We start from the raw sequence: 20,421 nt of genomic DNA on the forward strand, positions 1-20,421 counted from the left end.
CCAGCCAGTCTCAAAGCTTGCCCTGTAGTCAGACTGATGATTATCTTAAATATCACCATAGACTCTTCATCCAGCAACTGATGGAGACAGAGGCAGAGATCCATATTGGAGCACTGGACTGAGCTTCCAACGTCCAATTGAAGATTGGAAGTAATGAGTATATGAACAAGGAGGTCAAGACCATGATGGGTTCATCCACTGAAACAGTTTGCCTGAGCTAATGGGGCTCACCAACTCCAGCCAGACTGGGAAAGAACAAGAATTGAACCAAAATAGTTCCTCTGAATGAGGTTGGCAGTTGCATGGCTGGGGAACACTGAGAGGCCACTGGCAGTGGCACCAGGATTTATCCCTACTGTATGTATTGGCTTTTTGGGATCCTACTCTCTTTGGATGTATAACTTGCTCAGCCTAGATATAGTAGGGAGGGCCTTGGCCCTTCCACAAGGCAATGTGGATTAGATGGGGTGGGGTGGGAGGGTGTGTGGAGGGTATGGGAGGAGGAGAGGGAGTGGGCACTTGGATTGGTATTTTTTAAATCTAATAAATTTTTTAAAAAGATGCTAGAGCTAATGAGCCAAGCAGTGATTTAATTTAAAAAAAAAAAAGAAATGCCCCCACTCTGCTGTAGGATGAGAGGTGAGGTCAATCATTCATCACATCCAGGGTGACTGGGAGACTGGTCTTTGAACTGACTCTGTTGGAGACCTCACACTTGTATTCTCCAGCATCCTCTCTCCTGACAGGATCTATTCTGAGTCCACACTTTGTTGGGGACAGAGTCATCCTCTCTAGGTGAGGCAGACTCTGGTTATTGAAGATCCAGCGGATGGAGACATCAGTGTCGGGTGAAATGCAGCTAAAGATCACAGATCTATGTCCTGCGACTGTGGTGTCACTGATTCGCACAAAGGGCTGTATCACAGACTCTGTGAAGAAACAGAGGAGAATACCAAATGACAGTCATCCAGAGAGTACAACCAGGCCCTCTTTAGTTCAGACTTTATAAAGTTTCCAGTGGGGAGAATTGGTAGTTGTGACTATAGACATAGCATGTGCTTTGGATCTGCCACACAGGGTCTGTGGGACCCTTCTACAGGCACTGTGTCCTGTCTCACTTTCCCTGTAATAGGGCACACAGTGCATGATCATTGGCGTGTCCATGAGTTAAGCTTAGTTATGAGCAATGGTCTGAGCTTGGGGTGGGGGAGCTGCTGACTTCAGCAGCATCTGCTACTATTTAGCTGCAGAGAGAATTTTCTAGGCTGGACCCCTGCAGTGAAGAAGGAATCTGGAGTAGCTGCCTCCTCTGTTTCTTCCCTTGGTGCTTTGACCTTCCTGTGAAGTCTCATAAGTCTGTCAGAACAATAGGATAATGTTCTCATCTGTGCACTGAGAAACAAAAGGAGATGCACAGGTGGCCTACTTAACTGCAGCTGTTGTGGCAGTACACAGCTGGTTCTACACTCTATGGGACAGTCAGTCCCATATCTTGAACAGTCAGTAAAGCCCTGGTCCCTGTAGCTCTGACAGGAAATCTAAACAGTTACAAAAAGCTCCCCAGTGACACCTTGAATCCAGCTATGGGCAAAATTTTGGAGTCAGGGCTTCCTGGTACTCTCTGTGAGGACCCCATGGCTTCATCAGCCAGTGCCTGTCTGAATCCCACAGAGTCTTTATGGAGACATGTGCATGGTGAGAGCTCCAAGTGTCTGGGCTGCAGCTAACAACCTGGGGCTGAGTTTACACAGCACAGGTCCTCCTCTCTTCAGGTAAAAGACAGGTGAGGGATTCTAACCTACTGCACTTTGTCTACCCCAAGTGTGTGCTGAAGTAAGGGCCCAAACCCCAGTGTGGGGACACAATGCAGTGGGGGAGGAGTCAGGCACAGCCCAATCCTGACAGGTTAGTGTATGAATTGGAATCAGACACTTCAAACAGTTGAAGACCATAGAGAGTCACTTACTCTTTACATAAAATTCCACATATGCCCTTTCAATTTTGAAATCTTTGTTTAAAACTTCTAATGTGTACATTCCTGCATCTTTCTCAGTGACCTGGAACATGAGGGATCCGTCACTCAACACCATCCCTCTTCTTCTGCGTTCAGGTCCCCAGAAGATGGAATTCATGGCTCTGTTGTATTCTACAATTTTAAGGTCCTGGATGCTATTCTTTGATTTGTACCAGGTAAAGGCTAGCAGATCTTGTGGAAGATTATGAACTTGAAGAACAATGCCTTCCTCTTCAGCAGCATACTGAGGCACTGCTTGGATCATGAATCGGGAAGACGCGAGAGGGTTGCAGCATAGAGAAAGGGAAGCTGGAAGGGAAAAGAGAAAAAAATCCATCACCTGAGGATCATTGTGTTTGGTGAATAGATGGTGACCTCCATCCTGAGCTGATGGGTTTGTCACCCAGCAGGTAGGGGTGTGTGTGTGTGTGTGTGTGTGTGTGTGTGTGTGTGTGTGTGTGTGTGTCCCACTTAATGAAGGGCAGAAACATGACTTCCTCCTTTCCACAGTGCTCCTGAAACCATCATGTCCTCTGCATGGGACTGTCACCTTGGGTATCTACATAGCTGCTCCCTCACTGCTCTCAGCCAGATACTGTTCACACTCATGCACACTGGGGTTTGAGATGATGCCTCCCCTGAACTCAACAGGTCAGGATTTTTCTTCATTTCTTTTAAGGTAACACTTGACCCCTGACTTCACCTAACAGATGGAGTTGCTTCTCTGTCAGGTAACCCTTAAGTCTGAGGCTGCATGGGGACTGGGAGCAGTGTGATCTTCAAGATAGGCTCAAGTCTTTAAAAGGCTTGGGTACTTGGGTACTAGTACTTTGGTGTAGGAGGTCCTTCTGTATTTGTGTTGCTCTCATTGGTTAATAAAGAAACTGTTTGGGCCTGATGATAGGGCAGAACTTAGGTAGGTGGGGAGACAGAACTGAATTCTGGGAGGATGAAAGCAGAGTCAGAGAGCCAGCATGAACATGCCAGGTCAGACATGTTAAATCTTTCCTGATAAGCCACGACCTCGTGGTGAACACAGATTAATAGAAATGGGTTAAATCAAGATGTGAGAGCTTTAGCCAATAGGAGGCTAGAGCTAATGGCCAGGCAGTATTTTAATTAATACAGTTTCTGTGTGATTATTTTGGGTGTAAGCTAGCCAGGTGACTGGGCCAAACAAGGGACCCCTCCTCGTGCAACAGTATTTGGGTACCAATTTGGATAGTTTTATGCCAACTTGATACAAGCTACAATCATTTGGCAAGACAAGGCCTCAGTTGAAAATGCCACCACCAGATTGGTCTGTGGGCAAAACTATAGTACATTTTTAATTGGGGATTGATATAAAAAGATTCAGACCAACACAAGCAGTTCAAGCCCTGGGCTAGGAGTTATACGTAATAGAAGAGACCTGACTGAACAAGCATGAAAAGCAAGCCAATATGATTACTTCTCCATGGTCTCTGCACCAATTCCTGGATTTTATTTATAACACTCAATTTGAAGCTAATAAATACTCCAGTTTGACATGGATGTTCTAAAACCATTTTCCCTCTCTGCTTTGAAAGGATGTAAGAGTAGAACACCAGAAAATGATCCCGTGGATCACTTTAAATCAGCCTTTGAAAGATGATAGGATTCATGGTTCTCTGGTCCAGAGCCCCAAGAGACTGGACTGACTCTGGCTGAGTTACTTTCCATCAAGGTCTTCCTTGATGCAGGTGGATTCAGAAGATGGAAGCTGATCTATTTGTCTCTACCAGTGTGTCCCGTATTAAGTACTCAAACCTCCACCTGGGGATACAGTGCAGAGGAAAGGGAAGGGAGGCTAAGCCAGCCACAGTAGTCCTGTGTGTCTAACCCCACCCAGCACTGAACAATCACAGACAATCACTTACTGCGGACCTGGAGCTGCACCTGTGCTTCTTCACTTCTCATGTCTGTTCTCAGGATTCGTAGGGTGTACAATCCGGAGTCTTTCTGAGTGACACCATAAAGCAGCAGGGATCCATCACTGTGCAACGTCTCTCGGCCACTGTATGCAGGCCCAAACACAGTTGATTTCCTGTCTATTATGTATTGGGCAATCTCAAGTTTCTTGAACACAGACATCTCTTTGAACCAGGTAAAGGCTACAATATTCTCTGGTGGATTGTGAACGAGTAGAAGAACACTTCCCCCTTCAGCAACGCTGGGTGGCACTGATTCAACAGTGGGCTGGGCAGAAGTATCAAGGCGCCCGCAGGTCCAAAGGAAAGCTAGAAGGAAAGAGGGTGAGCCATGAGACCCTGTTTCCTGACCGACTGTGTCCATTGCTCAGCCTAGCTTTGTGGATGAGTGTCTCCCAGTCTTACTTGGTGGAGGTCAGCACATGGTATCTGTGTTGTCAGTGTCCCTGCATTTATCATTTTGACTATATGGCTTTCTCTCTTCAGTTGTCAATATTGCCCAGTTTACTGCCCTCAGATTCCCGCTCATATTTATATTGGGTGGTGTTGGGGGGCTGCCTGCTCAACCTCTTCCCTCAGAGCCTGAGTCTTCACTCTCTGGCATTGTTGTTGCTGTGTTCCTCTTGGGGTTGAAGCCAACACCTGAATTCACCATCTAGCTACAATGCTGCTCAGTTTCTGTCCTCTAGGACACACGGCGAGAGTCAAGGGGAATGACCATCCCTGTGACATGGGAAATAACAACTGGCCCTGGGGCTGCACTCTGCTGTGTCCTGGCCTTGGTCTCTAAGTACCAAAAGATAACATTGCACAACTGTGTGACACAGAAACCCATCTGGCCACGCAGTCTGCCCTGTGTTTTCAATGTTCAGTAAACATGGAATTTGCTCCCAGCAGGAAGGTGACAGAGATATCTGTAAGACTCCAAAGGGAGCAGCTGAGTGATGGATGGGAAGATATCAAATCTATTCTCAATGGAGCCACCAATCAAAGTTCTGACCAAGTTCAAAGACCCAGGATGGGTCAGGAGTCTCACATCCTGAGTGTGTGGGAGGAGGTGGTCTGTTTCCTAGACAAAAGCTGTGTGAGCTCCTTTGTCTCATGCAAGAGTTCAAGACCATGCTCCCACCCCCTCTGTTCGCTGAGCTGAGTAATGGGTCTGTCCATGTCTTCCATGGTCTTCTGAGATATCTTGGACCTCTGTCTAATTCATTCCCCTTGGAGATTGTCTACTCCCAAAGGAAACACATAAATGGAGCAAAGGAGCATGATCACCTGGCAGGGTAGCAGATGCATTAAGAAGCCGGGAGGTCTGAGAACACTGTGACCATGATTTCCAGGCCTGAAAAAAACAGGGGTGGAACCAGCCTACTAGGTAAGGTCCTTATTCAGGCAAATTCATTCCCACCAGCTTTTTGTGTGTCCTGATGACACCCCTGGTGATCACTAGGGGAGCTTAGGTTCACATCTGAGAGCTGTCAGATCAGCGTAGCCTGTACCATTTCCTGCAGATTGAATTCCTTGAGCTGGACCCCAGAATACAATTGTCAGGAAGACCTGTGTCCTCTCTTTCTGTTCTTGGTTTCCCTGACCTTCCTGTGAAGTCTCAAGTCCACCGGAAAATAGGTAATGGCCTGGGCAGCTATTCCATTATGTTCTTTGTATTTAGTCTCTGGAGATGTTTAGAGGACCTAGACTAACCATGTCTCTCATGACAGAGCACAGGCTTGTTCCAAAGGTGCAGGACTTGGACTCCTGAAAAAGCATTGTTCCCTGCCATCAGGAAGTCAAAATCCAACACTTGTAAAAATGCTTCTCAGGGCTAGCTGGAGTTGAGTCTGGAGCACAGGTCTAGAGCCAGGGCATCTTGGTTCTCACAACTCCATTAGGATCCCAAATTATCTTCCACCAGACCCAATGGTGATTGCCTCTGGGTCTTTCTCAGGGACATACATATTCCTGGTAAGAATCTCAAGGATCAAGACAGAGGCTGATATCCTCAACTGAGTTACCCACCATCCACCTCTCTCAAGGTGAAATCAAATGAAAAATTCTGATCTACTGCCATTATTCTACACCATATGTGTCCCACACAGAATATTGAAACCCCAAAACATGGTTACAATGCACAGCAGAGGAAGGCACAGTCCACTCTACTGTGGGTGTCCAGCAAAATGAACCCCACCCTGAACCCAGAATTCACAAAGATTCACTTACGGTACACATAGAGGCGCATGGTTGTTGTTGATACAATCTCTCCGTGTCTATCTAAGGTTCGTAGGGTATAGAATCCTGTGTCCTTCTCGGTGACACTTTGGAGCAGCAAGGATCCATTGTGGTACACTGTCTCTCTACCACTATGTGCAGGCCCTGTCGCACTTAAATTTTTGTTCAGTGCATATACTGCAATTCCATGTTTCATGCTTGTTGCCCCTTTGAACCAGGCGAAGGCTAGAAGATCCTCTGGCAGATTGTGGACATGGAGAACGACGTCTTCTCCACTGGCCACATGGGGTTGGGCAGATTTAATGGTGATATAGTCAGTGGTGGATAGGCAGCAGCCTAAAAGTGAGGCTAGAAAGGAACAGAAAAACCAACAATATTGAGCAGATGTGATCATCACTCAGCTTAGGTGTGTGTGGTCAGGGCTGTACCCACCCTCCTTGGTAGATATGAGCAACATGACTTTTATTGACTCAGAGTGTCTGAGTGTGTCATTAACTCTCTTAGGGACCCTCTACCCAGATGTCTGTCTGGTTCCCTCCCAGTGTCCCATATCCCTCCCCATGTAGAGTATTTGGTGTGAGGAGCAATGCCTCTCTGAACGCCTCCTCTGAAGAGTCCTCACTTTCTGTCATTTGTCTCTGTTCCCTTTATGATTCTAGTCAAGCCAGGCTTCATTTTTCAGATATACTGATATCAGGTCCACTAGAACAAGGGCATTGTGAGGACAGGTGTTAGTCTGATCTTTTTGTAAAGTTCCTGGAAAATTTTAGACACAGGTAGATAAAGAAATAAAGGAAAAGAGAAGGAAGGAATGAGGGAAGGAATGAGGGAAGGAAGGAAGGAAGGAAGGAAGGAAGGAAGGAAGGAAGGAAGGAAGGAAGGAAGGAAGGAAGGAAGGAAAAAGGAATGTGGCCCCATGGGATTATCTACATAGTTCCCAGGTTGGAGTTAATGACAGTAATTATATTCAAATGTGATTAAAATTATTTTAGATTTACTCATGTATTTATGAAGGCAGGTCTCTACATGTGTGCATGTGAAAGGTATGCCACCAATCTGTGTGGAGGAAAATGTCTCAGTGTGTGCATGTGTGAGTGTATGCCATAACACCTGTGTGGACAAAAGTATCTCTGTGTGCCCATGTGTGGGTGCAAGCTACAGCATCTGTGTGGAGGGCAGAGAAGCCTGTTCTCTCCATCTACCCTGTGGGTGCTGAGGACTGAATTCAGGTTGTCATGTCTCCACACACTGAGCCATCTTGCTGGCCCACCCCTGTTTGATTTCTATTTGGAGAATCACACTGTCGTGGTTGGAGACATCAGGCTTCAGAACACGGTGGCAAATGCACTTCACTGTGAATATGGAGTGCTGGAGGCTTCTCTCTTCCCCTCATCATCTCCAGTCCACCGAGAGCTCCAGGCTGCTGAGCCTCTGTCCCTCACTGTATCTTCTGCCCCACGACGGCAAACAGAAACCCAGAGTCTCATCTCAGGCACCTGTCCTACTTAGGAGGCTCCAGCCTGCTTCTGAGTTCCCCTCCTCATGTGTTCAGAGAGTGAGTCCACTTACCTGTGAGCAGGAGCCCCTGCCAGAGTGTGCCCTCTTGGCAGAGAATCACCAAAGACACCCCCATCTCTCTTCTCACTGTGCAGTCCTCCCTCTTGGATCTGACGGCACTCTGCTGTCCTTCCTCCCTCTTAGCTGAGAGCAGGAGCACTTCCCAGAATGCAGTGGGCTGCAGGTGGTGGTATTTATGTGCAAGACACCGTTCTGTCCCTTCCACTCCCAGTGCTTCTGGCATCCATCTCAACTTCCCTTTATGTTTCTCCTCCAAGTAACACATTGAGCAACAAGGCTGATAAGCATCCCCATGCCCTCAGAGAACAACAGCTCATCCCAGGGCTGACACCTGCTATGGCCTGCCTTGGGTATGTCATCACCAAAGAAGGAGCCTCCATCCTGCCTATGCATCCTCGTGACACAGAGACCCAGCTGAGCACCCAGTCTGCCCTGTGTTCCCAATGCTCTGGGAAGGTGACATTTATTTAATCCCAGCAGAAAGGTGACAGAGATGACTGTGAAAGCTGGAAAGAGATCAGTCCTGTATCACTAGTGTCACCAGTCAAAGTTCTGATCCAGAAGAGAAGGCCAGAAGCAGAAGTTGTGTGAGGAGTTTCATGTTCTCGGTGTTGGAGTTGAGGCAACCTGTGCATCCTTGAAAGAACTATAGGCTCCCTCTTTCCATGGAGGGTTTCAAGGCAACATCTTGTATTGGCCAAGCTGTGTGTTGGGTGAGCCCATGTCCTCCCTGATCTTCCTAGGTTACCTTTGCCCTTTGACTAGGTAATTCCCTTGTGGTAATCTTATTTTTGCATATGAGAGATACCAAGAAGGAGGTGACTCTCTCATTCCCCAGGCAGAGAGGTTATCTCAGACAAAAGAAATAGAGTAGGGTCTAGGGAGGGAGTTCCGTGTTAGTAGGGACAGGGATGGAAACCAGTCTGCTAGGCAAGGCCATCTTTCAGAGAAACACGTTTCTGACCATTGAGTAGGTGTCCTGATATCGCCCCCTGGAGATCATTGGAATAACTGCAATCTCATGTCTAGGGTTACAGTAAGCATGACCAACAAGTTAACTGTGAACTGCCCTGAAACCCTCTGCAGAGGTGGAGTGCAGGACCCGTAGTCCTGTTCACTGTGTTCTTCAGGACTCCTGATTCCATTGAGTATTTGGTGGGTCTGTGTAGGGTTCCAGATTTGTCCTGGGAAGCCCTGGAATAAAGTTGGGAGAAGATGGGAGTCCTTGGTAGGAGCCTTACACCCCCAAAATTTTCAAAGGAAAGTACTAGGAAACTTTTCTTCAGGTTCAAAGGAGAGGACACTAATGTAGGGCTGCACCTACACTTGCTGTCCAATCTCTGGTGTCTAAGTCATTCATTCTCTTTGCCCACAGAGTGCTGAGGGGCCCTGATCTTGAGTACAGAGAACATTGATTCAGATGAAGGTGTTGTCTGCTCTTCCCTGTACACTGTTCTAAACTTCTTTCTCTAGCTGTGAATGAATATATATATATATATATATATATATATATATATATATATATATATATCCTGAGCAAAAGCAGTTCAGGAGAGCAATGGTTGCATTTCCCTTCTAAGTTTGGGTCCTAGTGAAGGAATGAAGGAAGTCAAGGCAGAAAATGTGCTGCTTGAAGACTAATTCCCTAGCTCATCCTCTCACTGTCTGCCTTATACTTAGCTGGCTTTCTTATACAACCTAGAACCATCTGCTTAGGAATGGTGTTGTCCACATCATTGTGAGCCTTCCTGCATCAATTAAGACAATCCTTCACAGAACACATTCACAGCCCAAAACCATAAAAACAGTGACTCAGCTAAGACTCTTATTTCCCCCAGGTGACTTCAGACTGTGTGAAGGTGACAGTTAACGCTGACTAAGACACTGTTTCAAACTGCCAAATCCTCCTCCTCCACAGGGGGATGTCAAAGGAATTGCCCCATTCTCCAAGTGAGTGTCCCTCTTTGTTTGCTGTGCTCATCACATGTCCTGGTGTCCACTAAGAGCCAGGGCACAGCTCAAGGATGTCTACCCTGGGTCTCACTTGTCCCACTTCCCAGATGCTGAGCCCACGGACACTGTGATGTCCACCGCAGACACTGGGAGGAGTTAATGAAGCAGCTAAGTGTCATCCTGACTCAGGACAGGCCTCCCAGGCACAGTCATCACCTGCCTCTTCTGGAATCAGAGCAGAAGCCAGTCACCAGGTGAGACAAGACAGGGGCTGGGAGCATTTCAGGTGAAGGAACATGAGCGTTGTTCAGAGCACTGGGTGTTCCTTCTGGGTCACTGAGATCATGATAGCAAATGGAGGGGATAGGAAGGCAAGAGTTAGTGACAGAAAGAAAAATCTACTTGACCTTAAGTACAACCCCTGCTCTCGGGAAGTTCCTCCCACTTAGGAGAAAGCCCTCCTCACATTCCAAGACCAATCCAGGGTCACCCAGGACAAATCACAGAGGCAAGAAAAGGAGGGAGGATCACAGCTGGAATTTTATGAGAAGGTTGGGATTTGTTTGTGCCCATGACATCAGCTTGGAATTAACCTCTGTATTATTCATACAGGCAAGGCTTCACCCAAGCTTAGTGTTGACATTTCAGGGATCGATTTCCCAAGACTTGTGATTTTCTTCACTGTGGTCCTATTGAGGCAATAGCAGAGTTCTGGACGTGAGAGTTATAGGGTGCACCATTATTAGTAGTGATGTTAGGGATAAAAACCTCTTGGAAGGAAGATTGTGGCTTCCCATTGATGAGCAAATTCGTGGCAGGAGAGGCTGAGGTTTGTCCTTGAATGGAAATGAGTATCTGAGGGGGATATGTTCGGGTCATCTGGACCATCTGAAGCAAACACAACAAAGGCACATATGACGTCAGCAGAGGGAAGGGCAATCCTGGTCTGCAGAAGGCCACACTATCTCTCTGAGCTGTGCTATAACCTCAGCTGAGCAGGTCCTACTCAGAGCTGGGGTTCAGATTAGTAGAAGAGTATTCATGCAGCAGGCACAAGTCCTGATCCATCTCGAGCACAGCACACAAACATCCCCACTGTACACCCGTGTGTGCACTGAGCCTGAGTCTGAGCTGTCCCCTGTCTCCATCACACTGAGCCTCTCTAGGAAAGAGAGGTTCCTCCAGCCCATTCCAGCTCAGTGCATGTGCTTGGGCTAGGCCAAGAGGCCCTGGCCAGCCTACGTATCTGTGTGGTGGGTCTTTATCACCAATCCAACAGGACCAAGTGTCCTAGCTCTAGCCCTCTGTATTTCAGCAGTTGTAGCCTGGATGAATCAGAAAATACTCGTAGGGAATGTTCAGAGTGAATGGGTCACTTTGGATAACACTAAGTTTCAGATTTCACACTCACAGGGTCCTGCGTCAGTTGTGACACTGGATAAGTGAGAGTCCATTTGCTCTCTGACAGCTCAGCCTGTCACCCTCTGAGAAGCTCTGACAACTTACCCTCCATAGGTAGACTGTATTCTGACTCTCAAGTTCATGCTTTCAGTCTACCATCCTCACCCTCCATGGCTAGAATTGTCGTTTGTGGGGTGTGTGCTGTGCAGACGGCAGAGATAGATGTAAGATCTCCTATCCTCACAAAGGCCTCTCTCATCAAGTGTTGGTCTCTGTAACCTCCATCCACAATCCATGGCTTTAACAAACAGGCAAAAGATGACTCACAGGCAGATGCAGGAGAACCTGAATGCTCAGAGATGGTGGGCCTCCTGTGCTGCGTGGGAGGAGCAGTGTTTGCTATGTGTGAGCTGAGCTGCAGAGCTTGGTGATACAGATCTAGGACCTGGAGTCAGATGACCATTGTCTCTCCTGAATCCCTATGACCTCCGGCTGCACTGACCTCCAGGGCTCACTCTGGGTCAGTGTCCTCCAAGGCTTTTCTGTACAAATCTGTCTTAGAGCTGAGACATGGTGGCACTTCCATTGTACTTCCACAACCGAACCTCATAACTTAATGTTTGAACACATGCAAGCAAAACACCCATACACATGAAAATAAAATAAGATGCTTTAATAAATAAATATTTTTTTAAAGTTTTCCCCTTTAGACTGGCAGTTGGTGATTGCTGGAGGTAACCTGTGAGTGTTCACTTAAAGAATGTTAGGTGATTGATAAACATCTTTCCTGGTAGGCCATTACCGAGGATGATGGGACAGAGAAGAGAAGAACCTAGACAAACCAAATTATTGGCACAAATTAGTGTATGAATGGGCATGCCCTTGGCCAAGCTCTTGCTTAAAGTAGTTTTTGTTTTAAATGTCAGAGAACACTTGTTTTAAATTTTTCAGGACAGCCAAGAGAGAGAGAGAGAGAGAGAGAGAGAGAGAGAGAGAGAGAGAAGAAAGACTGGAAAGATAGATAGCTCAGCAATTAATTGCAGTGCAACTCCTGAAGAGAAATGGTACCCAGCATCCACAGGATGGCTCAAAACAATCTGCAATTTCAGTTCCAGGGAATCCAATGCCCTCTTCTGGCCTCCAAGGGCACTGCATGGCAAGACACCCATACACAGAAAAATACATTTAAAATTTTTAAAGAAACTGACCTGTGGGTGGATGTGGTGGCAAATGCACTTGAATGGCTGAAGCAGGGGATGACAGACTCTAGGGTGAGATATTGTCGGAGACAATCAAGTAAAACCTCAAATATCTGCCACTGAAAAAAACTAAACTGGGCTTCACGGGTTTCTGGGATCAATTGGTTTCATCTTCCAAATATCTAAACAATCTAATCTAAACCCTAGCACAGTGGTTGTCAGCCTTCTTAACACTGCGACCCTTTAATACAGTTCCTCATGTTGTGGTGACCCCGCACTCAACCATAAAATTATTTTTGCTACTACTTCACATCTGTAATTTTGCTACTGTTTTGAACTGTAACGTAAATATCTAGCATGCAGGATATCCCATATGCAATCTGTGTGAAAGGATTGTGTGAACCCCCAAAGGGGTCATAACTCACAAGTTGAGAACCACTGCACTAGTGAACATGGACCACAGGAGGCCTTCATAATTAGGCTGCCCCTTTAGCGTCTACCTGCCTTCCTGCACACATCTACCTAGAACCTTCTCCTGTGCACATCTCTCCTTATGTTGCCCTTTCACTGTCCCCTCACTTGCCATAAGTCCCTTCACCTCCATGATGGGAGACAGACCTGACCTCCCACCCAACCTGTGAGGAACCAGAGGACCCAAGACTTCCTCGAGGTCCTGACGAAAGGACAGAGGGGCTTTGGTCCTGAGTCCTCATCCAGGAGTGGACTTGACAAAGCCAGTCTGAGGCCACAGCGGGTGCCATGCAGGACTCAGAGTTGCACTCTGATTACATTTGAGAAAGTTTGTTACATTTTGCACCCAAATATCCAAATACAGGGCCTGAGAAAGCTAAGTTGGGAGCTGGATATGGCTTCCTAATCCCACAATCTCTCATGCAGGCCAATGCTCACTGCTTACAGAGGTAAGGCTCCCAGCCATTACCTATGGGCTTGAGCCAGCTGCCAGGGCCATGTGCTAAAGATAACTGTGGGATGGACAGACCGGCCCTTCAAGGCTAGGCTCATGGAGTCAGAGAACTTTGCAAACACACAGAAAGCCATGTCCAACACACACACAAAAAAAAAAATTAAAATGGTACAGTATGTTTAAAAGGTGCTTAGGTACAGAAGAAAGACAAGAAAATGGATATAGACAGTCATAGAGAAAATTTTGATTGAGGGAGCTATTATGGGGCAGGCAAGAAACCTGGCACCACAGAAATTCCCAGGATTCCATAAGGATGACCACAGCTAAGACCCTAAGCAACAGAGGAGAAAGTGCCCGAACTAACTTTGTCCTATAGTCAGATCAATGAGAATCTTAAATATCCATAGAACCTTCATCCAGTAACTGATGGAAACAGAGACAGAGACCCTCAGTGGAGCATTGGGCTGAGCTCCCAAAGTTCGGTTGAAGAGTGGGAGGAGTGAGAATATGCACAAAGAGGTCAAGATCATGATGGGTTCACCCACTGAAACAGTTTACCTGATCTAATGGGAGCTCACCAACTCCAGTCAGACAGGGAAGTGGTGCGGGAGAATTGTCTGTATTCTGTCAATCATATTTTGAATAAACGCTGACTGGTCAGGCAGGAAGTATAGGCAGGTCAACCAGACAGGAAATAGAGGCGTGGAATGAGAACAGGAGAATTCTAGGAAGGAGGAAGCCCATTCTTCCCAGTCCTGCCCAGACTACAGAAGAAATAAGATGTAATTTGCCTAGCTGAAAGGTATTGAGCCACATGGCTAATGTAGATAAGAATGGGTTAATATAAGCTACAAGAGTTAACAAGAAGCCTGAGCTAATGGGCCAATCAGTTTTATAGCTTATGTAGATCTCTGTGTGATTTTCTTTGGGGCTTGCTGGCTGTTGGGTACTGGGCAGGACAGAAACCCCAACAAGCAGGGCCCCTCATGTTACAGGGAAGGAACAAGCATAAGACGAAACTAGACTCTCTGAATGTTGCTGACGGTAGCATGTCTGGAGCAGACTGCAGGGCCACTGGCAATAGCACCAGGATTTATCTCTTCTATTTGTACTGGCCTTTTGGGAACACAGTCTCTTTAGATGGATACCTTTCTCAGCCTAGATATAGTAGGAAGGTCCTTGGACCTTCCCCAAAGCAATGTCCCTCACCCTCTCTGAGGAGTGGATGTGGGTGGGGGAGTAAATAGAGGGAACAGGAAAAGGGGAAGGAGTAGGGATTTGGTTTGGGTATGTATAATTTAAAAAACAGATAGTTTGTTTTCTTTTTTAAAAAAAAATAATAAGTAATAAAGGCATTTAATACTAGGAAGGAAGGAAGGAAGGAAGGAAGGAAGGAAGGAAGGAAGGAAGGAAGGAAGGAAGGAAGGAAGGAAGGAAGGAAGGAAAGATTATTGGACCCCAAGAGAGTCGCGATCCTCAGGTTGAGAACCACTACTTTAGTTGCTTCATTTGTTTCTGCTCTAGTTCCTGCAATATTTTGCTAAAACGCTTGGAGGAGTTCTCACTTTCACTCTAAATACCTGCCCATGGTTCTCTAAAGACAGGTCTGGACATTTAAAGACATGGGAACATGTAGATGAAAGTTTAAAGCCAGGGGTTGAGAGATGGCTCAGCAGTTAAGAACACATCTGGATGCTCTTCCGGAGGACCCGGTTCAATTCCCAGCACCCACAAAGCAGCTCATGGTTGTAACTCCAATGCCAGTGGATCTGACACCCTCACAGAGACATGCAAGCAGGCAGAACACCAATGCACATAAAATAAATAAATCTGATTGTCCTGTTTCCCGCTGCATAGACATTATCACTCTGCTCATCTCCTGCTCAATTGTGGACTATTTGTGTGTTCATTCAATAAAATGGAGATCGAACAGCCACAAGAAACCTTCCCCAACACTCAAGCCAGTGGTGAACTTGCTAAGCGTCCTACAGAAAATATGGAAGGAAAATAAGCCTTTGAAAGATCTAGAAAAGCAGATGAGATGGTTGAACCACACATTTTGCTTCGAGCAAGAACGATGGGGCAGTGGGTGGAAAAGGAAGCAAGCTCACTAAACAGAGTCCAATGCCACTGTTTCAGTCCCAGACAACAGTATCCCTTGGCACACGCTGAGTCTCAGTGCTGATAGTAAAGGCAATCAGAGAAATTCTGAAGACAATCATCCCTGCCTTGGAAGAAGACCTGCAGTTGCCATCACCCATAGCAACCGTCCAGCTTCCACTTGATTCTGATGCTGCCGAATGTGTTAGAAGACCTTGCTGGTCAGAGGTCACAGTAGATCATGGCCTGGCAGCTTATTCTAAAGCTCAGAGACATGGGGACTCCCTACCTGCCAGGAGACTTCCTGCTCTTGGCCTGCCCTTATCTGGGCCCAGAGGACTGGCTTTCTCTGAAATCTGTCTCAAAGCCTGGATGCCTGATTTATCTTTAGCAGTTTCCCTGCTAGAAGTGTTCCCTGCTGCACCTATGGTAATTAAGACTTGTACTAGGAGCTTTGCTATAGGACTCTGCTGCCACTATGAAGCCTTGTGATAGGACTATGCCACCTAATACAAATTAGGGTTTGTCCCAGGTTCCCCAATCCTGTAGATTTCCTATATTCTAGAATAAAGCTAGGCTGATTCACCAAAGTTGTCTCCCAAAGAGCTGTCTCTATTGCACGCACAGCCATCCGAGCCCTGTTCCTTGCTTCTACTCCCTCCACCCTCATAGACCAACTCACCAGTGATCTGAAGAAAGAAAAACTATAGGAGTGCTTACATTAGGAACACTATAAAGGGAGTGACTTTTGACTGGGAGTTGAGATTGTTGATTCATCAAAGTCTGGCAGGAGAAATTATTGGTGTTGAAGGTGCTAAAACCAAAGCACTTTGAGAAAACACTCAGACAACAACCGAGCTTTTCAGGGAATGCTGTCCTCATTCCATGGACACGGTTGCTCTTATTGGAGGAACACCTGATAGGGCTGGAGAGTGCTTCAAGATCAACCTTGACCTTATATATGAGTGTCCCAACAAAGGATATGCACAACCTTATGGTCCCAACGTTTTATGCTTATGGTGGTTTTATAATGAGGTTTGATGACGGCCCTGGATGTCCTGTGAGATTTCCCCTGTGAGGAAGGGGGATATTGGCAGAACACCTCCTGGTCGGGTGAGTGTCCCATGCCTCCTTCTAAAAGAGATTATGATGGTATGAGCTCTCATCGAGGATCTCCTTCACCTCCTCCTAGTCCTGGTGGCTTCAGTGGCAGCAGAGCTCAGAATCTTCCTCCTCCTCCACCACAGTCATTCAGAATGGGAGATCTAATGGCTTACAACAGAAGAGAAAGGCCGGGAAACTGATATGATGGCAAGGTTGGGTGCAGTGCTGATGAAACTTGGGACTGTGCAATTGACACATGAAGTCCATCAGAACGGCAAATGGCTTGTGAACCACAAGGTGGTTCTGGATATCATGATTCCTAGGCTCATCGGTGATCTTGGCAGACCTATTATTTCTACACAAGTAACTAGTCCCAAAGATTTGGCTGGACCTATTATTGGCAAAGGTGGTTGTCGGATTAAACAAATCTGTCATGAGTCAGAGCATTGATCAAAACTGATGAGCCTCTAAAAGAATCTGAAGATCAGATCGTTACGGTTACAAGAACACAGGACCAGATACAGAACACGCAGTGTTTGCTGTGGAGCAGTGTGAAGCAGTATTCTGGAAAGTTTTTCTAAGACTAGTGAAGAACTGAAGGAGTCCTGAACCGTCTGCTTGTTTTGTTTTTAATACTCTTCTGTTCCCCTGCTTCATAAATGCTCTGCATCTGAGATGTACTGAAATTGTTGCTGTTCACCAGATGTAATGTTTCCTTACAAACAGAGTTGGGGGCATGCAAAAACTAACGCTGACATTTTGAGACATCAGCAGAGTGAGTGAATTTTATTTTTTGCTCATTGTTGGTGATTTTAAAAAAAAAATCCCCCATGTAATTATTGTGAACACCTTGTTTTATGATCATGCTTTATAACATGGGGTGGGGGAGGGGGCAGCGAGAGAAGTGTTTGGTTGAACGCTTCACCCAGCCCCTGGCATACATTTGTCTGGGAGTCTGGAATATTTGGGTGGAAAGTTCCATTCCAGGCCTCCTCCTCTGGAAGTTGCCTCAATCCAGACTCCACCTCCGAGAAAGCCCACCAAATGGTGACCCCTCCCCAGAAAGAGTCAAAAACACTCCCACAGGCTGTTTAAACTGCCCCCCAGAGAATGAATGCATGGTTTTCCGGTCTTCCTTCCTGTCTCCATCCCTGGGGGCCCTGGAAGGGGAGCGCTGGCATCCATTAAACCTGGGCTTTTTCTATTTCGGTTTGATTTGGTCTGATTTGGATTATTGCATCGGTGGAGAGGCTTATCAGGACGTAAAAACTTTTCAGGAAGTAATAGCCACGTGTCTCTGGTATGTTCAGACTGCTGAGCAGAATGTAATGATTCTTTCATAAGAAACATTTTATGACTTAAAATAAATTCAGTGAAGTTCCTAATATTATTTCATATTTAAAGGTGACAGCAATATCTTTAACGTTCTTCTATTGGATTAATAATGTTTAATGTTCAAAGCAATAAAATAGAATACTTTTATATCAAAAATAAATTAAATAAATTCAGTGAATCTGTTTTTGATGGTCTGTTTCCTAAAATAATTTTCAAATGGTGGTTGAATTTTCCAGCACATCCCTAAACTAAACACTGAGTCTGATTTTCAGCTCCTCTGTTGGATATAAGTGTACCTTTTGGGTACAGGTAAAATTCATTGGCAAATTCAGTCTGGGTGGTTTTCTAAAGGCTGGAAAGAAGTGGCCTGCTAAATTTCATTTCATGTCTGTGCTTCTAATAAGGTTGGGGTTTTGTTTGTGCAAATGTTTGCGCTTTCAACAATGTTCTGTGTTACCTGTGGAGCACTAGGTGGGAGCACTGGCAAGAGCTGACCATTATGTTAAATATACATATTAAAGTATGTGCCAGAAGGTGATGGGCAGTGAGCTGACGGGCAGTGAGCTGACCATTACGTTAAATATACATATTAAAGTATGTGCCAGAAGGTGACGGGCAGTGAGCTGACGGGCAGTGAGCTGACCATTATGTTAAATATACATACTAAAGTATATGCCAGAAGGTGACGGGCAGTGAGCTTTATTGATCAGAATAACACTTGACCATGGAAGTGGCTAATGCCGAGTAAATCCTGGTTATTTTCGTTAGACAGTTTGTCACTTATAGATTTAAACTGTCTTGTTAGTTGAAAATTACATATAATATATATATATATATACTTGTGTTTCCCATCGTATGCACAAGGAAAGAAAAAAGATATACCATTTCTCTGCTGTGTGTTGAATTATGCAGGAAATGTTTGTGAACGATTCTAAAAAACAATTTAATAGGAAAAATTCCTGTGGATGTTTGTGTGGTAACTTGGCATCTGTATTGATAGCTCAGAATCCACATCTTAATAAAACTTCACAATGCTAGTTTTGTTGTGTGCCCGATTTGGAAAGGGGTTGATTGATACATGTAAAGTTTATTGAAATGTTCCTCCTGTAAGGAAATACAATAATTTTAAATTTAAAAAAAAATAAGTAAATTAAAAACAAAAACAGTTTTATATTGCTAAGTTTGCACTGTGGAACATGAAAGGAAACTGCTCAGACCCACAGCGCATGAAAGAGATTAGTTGTAGATCAACACCCCCTGTGAATCTGTAAATCTGGTAGTTCTACTCCAAAACAGACACCAAGACTAAAAAAAAAAAAAAAAAAAAAAAAAAAAAAAAAAAAAAAAAAAAACCGATAAAAGTTCTGAGAACGAGGAAGCGGTGTAATTGAATAATAATTGAATTACTTCGCTTTGTGCTCTTCATTCTCCGTGCCCCGTTCCAGTAGCAAAATTACAGTTCTGAAGCAGCAACAAAAATAAATTGTGGTTAGGAGTTCCTAGGAAATTTCCGATGGTCGGCACCCAGAGGATGGAGGAGGAAGCTTCTCTGGTTTTAATGATACAGTTTTAAAATCCCCTGAAATGGCTCCTGAGCCGAGTCCCTCCTTCTTCATCAACAAAGGATTATGAAGCCCCCTCTTAAAGCTTTCTCTACTTCATTTGTGAAAGCCGGAGGGACCTGAGACCCCAGCTAAAGTATTTGGGGAGAGAGAAGGACTGCTCGTTTTTTCCCAGGTTTTCCAGTACTGCAGCAGGAGATTTGACAGCGGAGGAGAAAGAGGGGCGCAGTGAAACATGGCGGCAACAGGCTCCGGGCACAGCGTCCCGCCCTGCTCTGCAGCCCTGCTCTACCCCAGACAATTTCAGTCTCCACACAGCAGGTTTTGCCAGCTTAGTACAGGATGGGGGAGCCCTCTAAGGCGCTGTGTTCAGTTTAGATGCTAACTGGGCTAATGGGCCAGTTAGTGAAAACAGAGGCGCTGCTGTTTCTGGACCGCCTTATCTGATTAGGTTCCTGCTGAAACTGTGACTCCCAAGTGTGAGTTTGGCTCCCACATCAGGTTCAAACATGTTTTTTTCTCGATCTGTGCTTACTTAACCCTTTTCCTGGACCAGACAGGCTCCCTGGCTCTGTAACAGGGAAAAGGAGAACAAAAGAGACCAAGATACACAGAGTTAAAGTTAAAATCGAGCTGGTGACATTCCTTAGAGAGACTTGGAAAATTCACTTTTTCCTGCCATCTAGTCTTAATTTTCTAAACGGCTCTCTCTCGACTACCCACGGGTTCAACTTCCCAGAGCTAAGAATATGTTTGTTATTATTTTAACTTTTTTTTTCTCAGTTTCCATACAGTTTTTACCTGATAACAGAACAGTAACATAGAACAAAGAGAGCTAACGTTTTGAGATTGGCAGATTTCAACAGGAAATCACGGGACAATTACAGCTGCTGCCACTGAAGAGTTGCTGAGGTCGCTCTGCTGGGTCTTAAAGTCTCAGGAGGTGATGGCTCCTACTCCGTTCAGGTACATGATTTCCATAGGGCCGTTGCTTTGGGTAAGAATAACTTATGTCTGTGCCTTTAAATATTATTTATAGATATATATACATAAATATACACAAACATTTAAAGGT

The 20,421-nt window shown here is 45.5% G+C and overlaps 1 protein-coding gene and 1 pseudogene across 1 annotated transcript; one reads left to right on the forward strand and one right to left on the reverse strand.

Moving 5' to 3' along the window:
- Positions 1-645: 645 nt before the first annotated feature.
- LOC130868813 (pregnancy-specific glycoprotein 22-like) lies at positions 646-7,822 on the reverse strand. Its single transcript, XM_057760839.1, has 5 exons — positions 7,759-7,822; positions 6,181-6,537; positions 3,913-4,272; positions 1,967-2,323; positions 646-929 (listed from the first exon to the last, which is right to left on the reverse strand). The coding sequence occupies exons 1-5, from the start codon at positions 7,820-7,822 to the stop codon at positions 646-648; spliced, it is 1,422 nt and encodes a 473-aa protein (XP_057616822.1).
- A 7,341-nt stretch (positions 7,823-15,163) lies between these two features.
- On the forward strand, positions 15,164-17,030 carry LOC130870253 (heterogeneous nuclear ribonucleoprotein K-like; annotated as a pseudogene).
- The last annotated feature ends 3,391 nt before the right edge of the window (positions 17,031-20,421 follow it).

Source organism: Chionomys nivalis, chromosome 2 (genome assembly GCF_950005125.1).
Source record: "Chionomys nivalis chromosome 2, mChiNiv1.1, whole genome shotgun sequence".
Lineage (NCBI taxonomy): Eukaryota > Metazoa > Chordata > Mammalia > Rodentia > Cricetidae > Chionomys > Chionomys nivalis.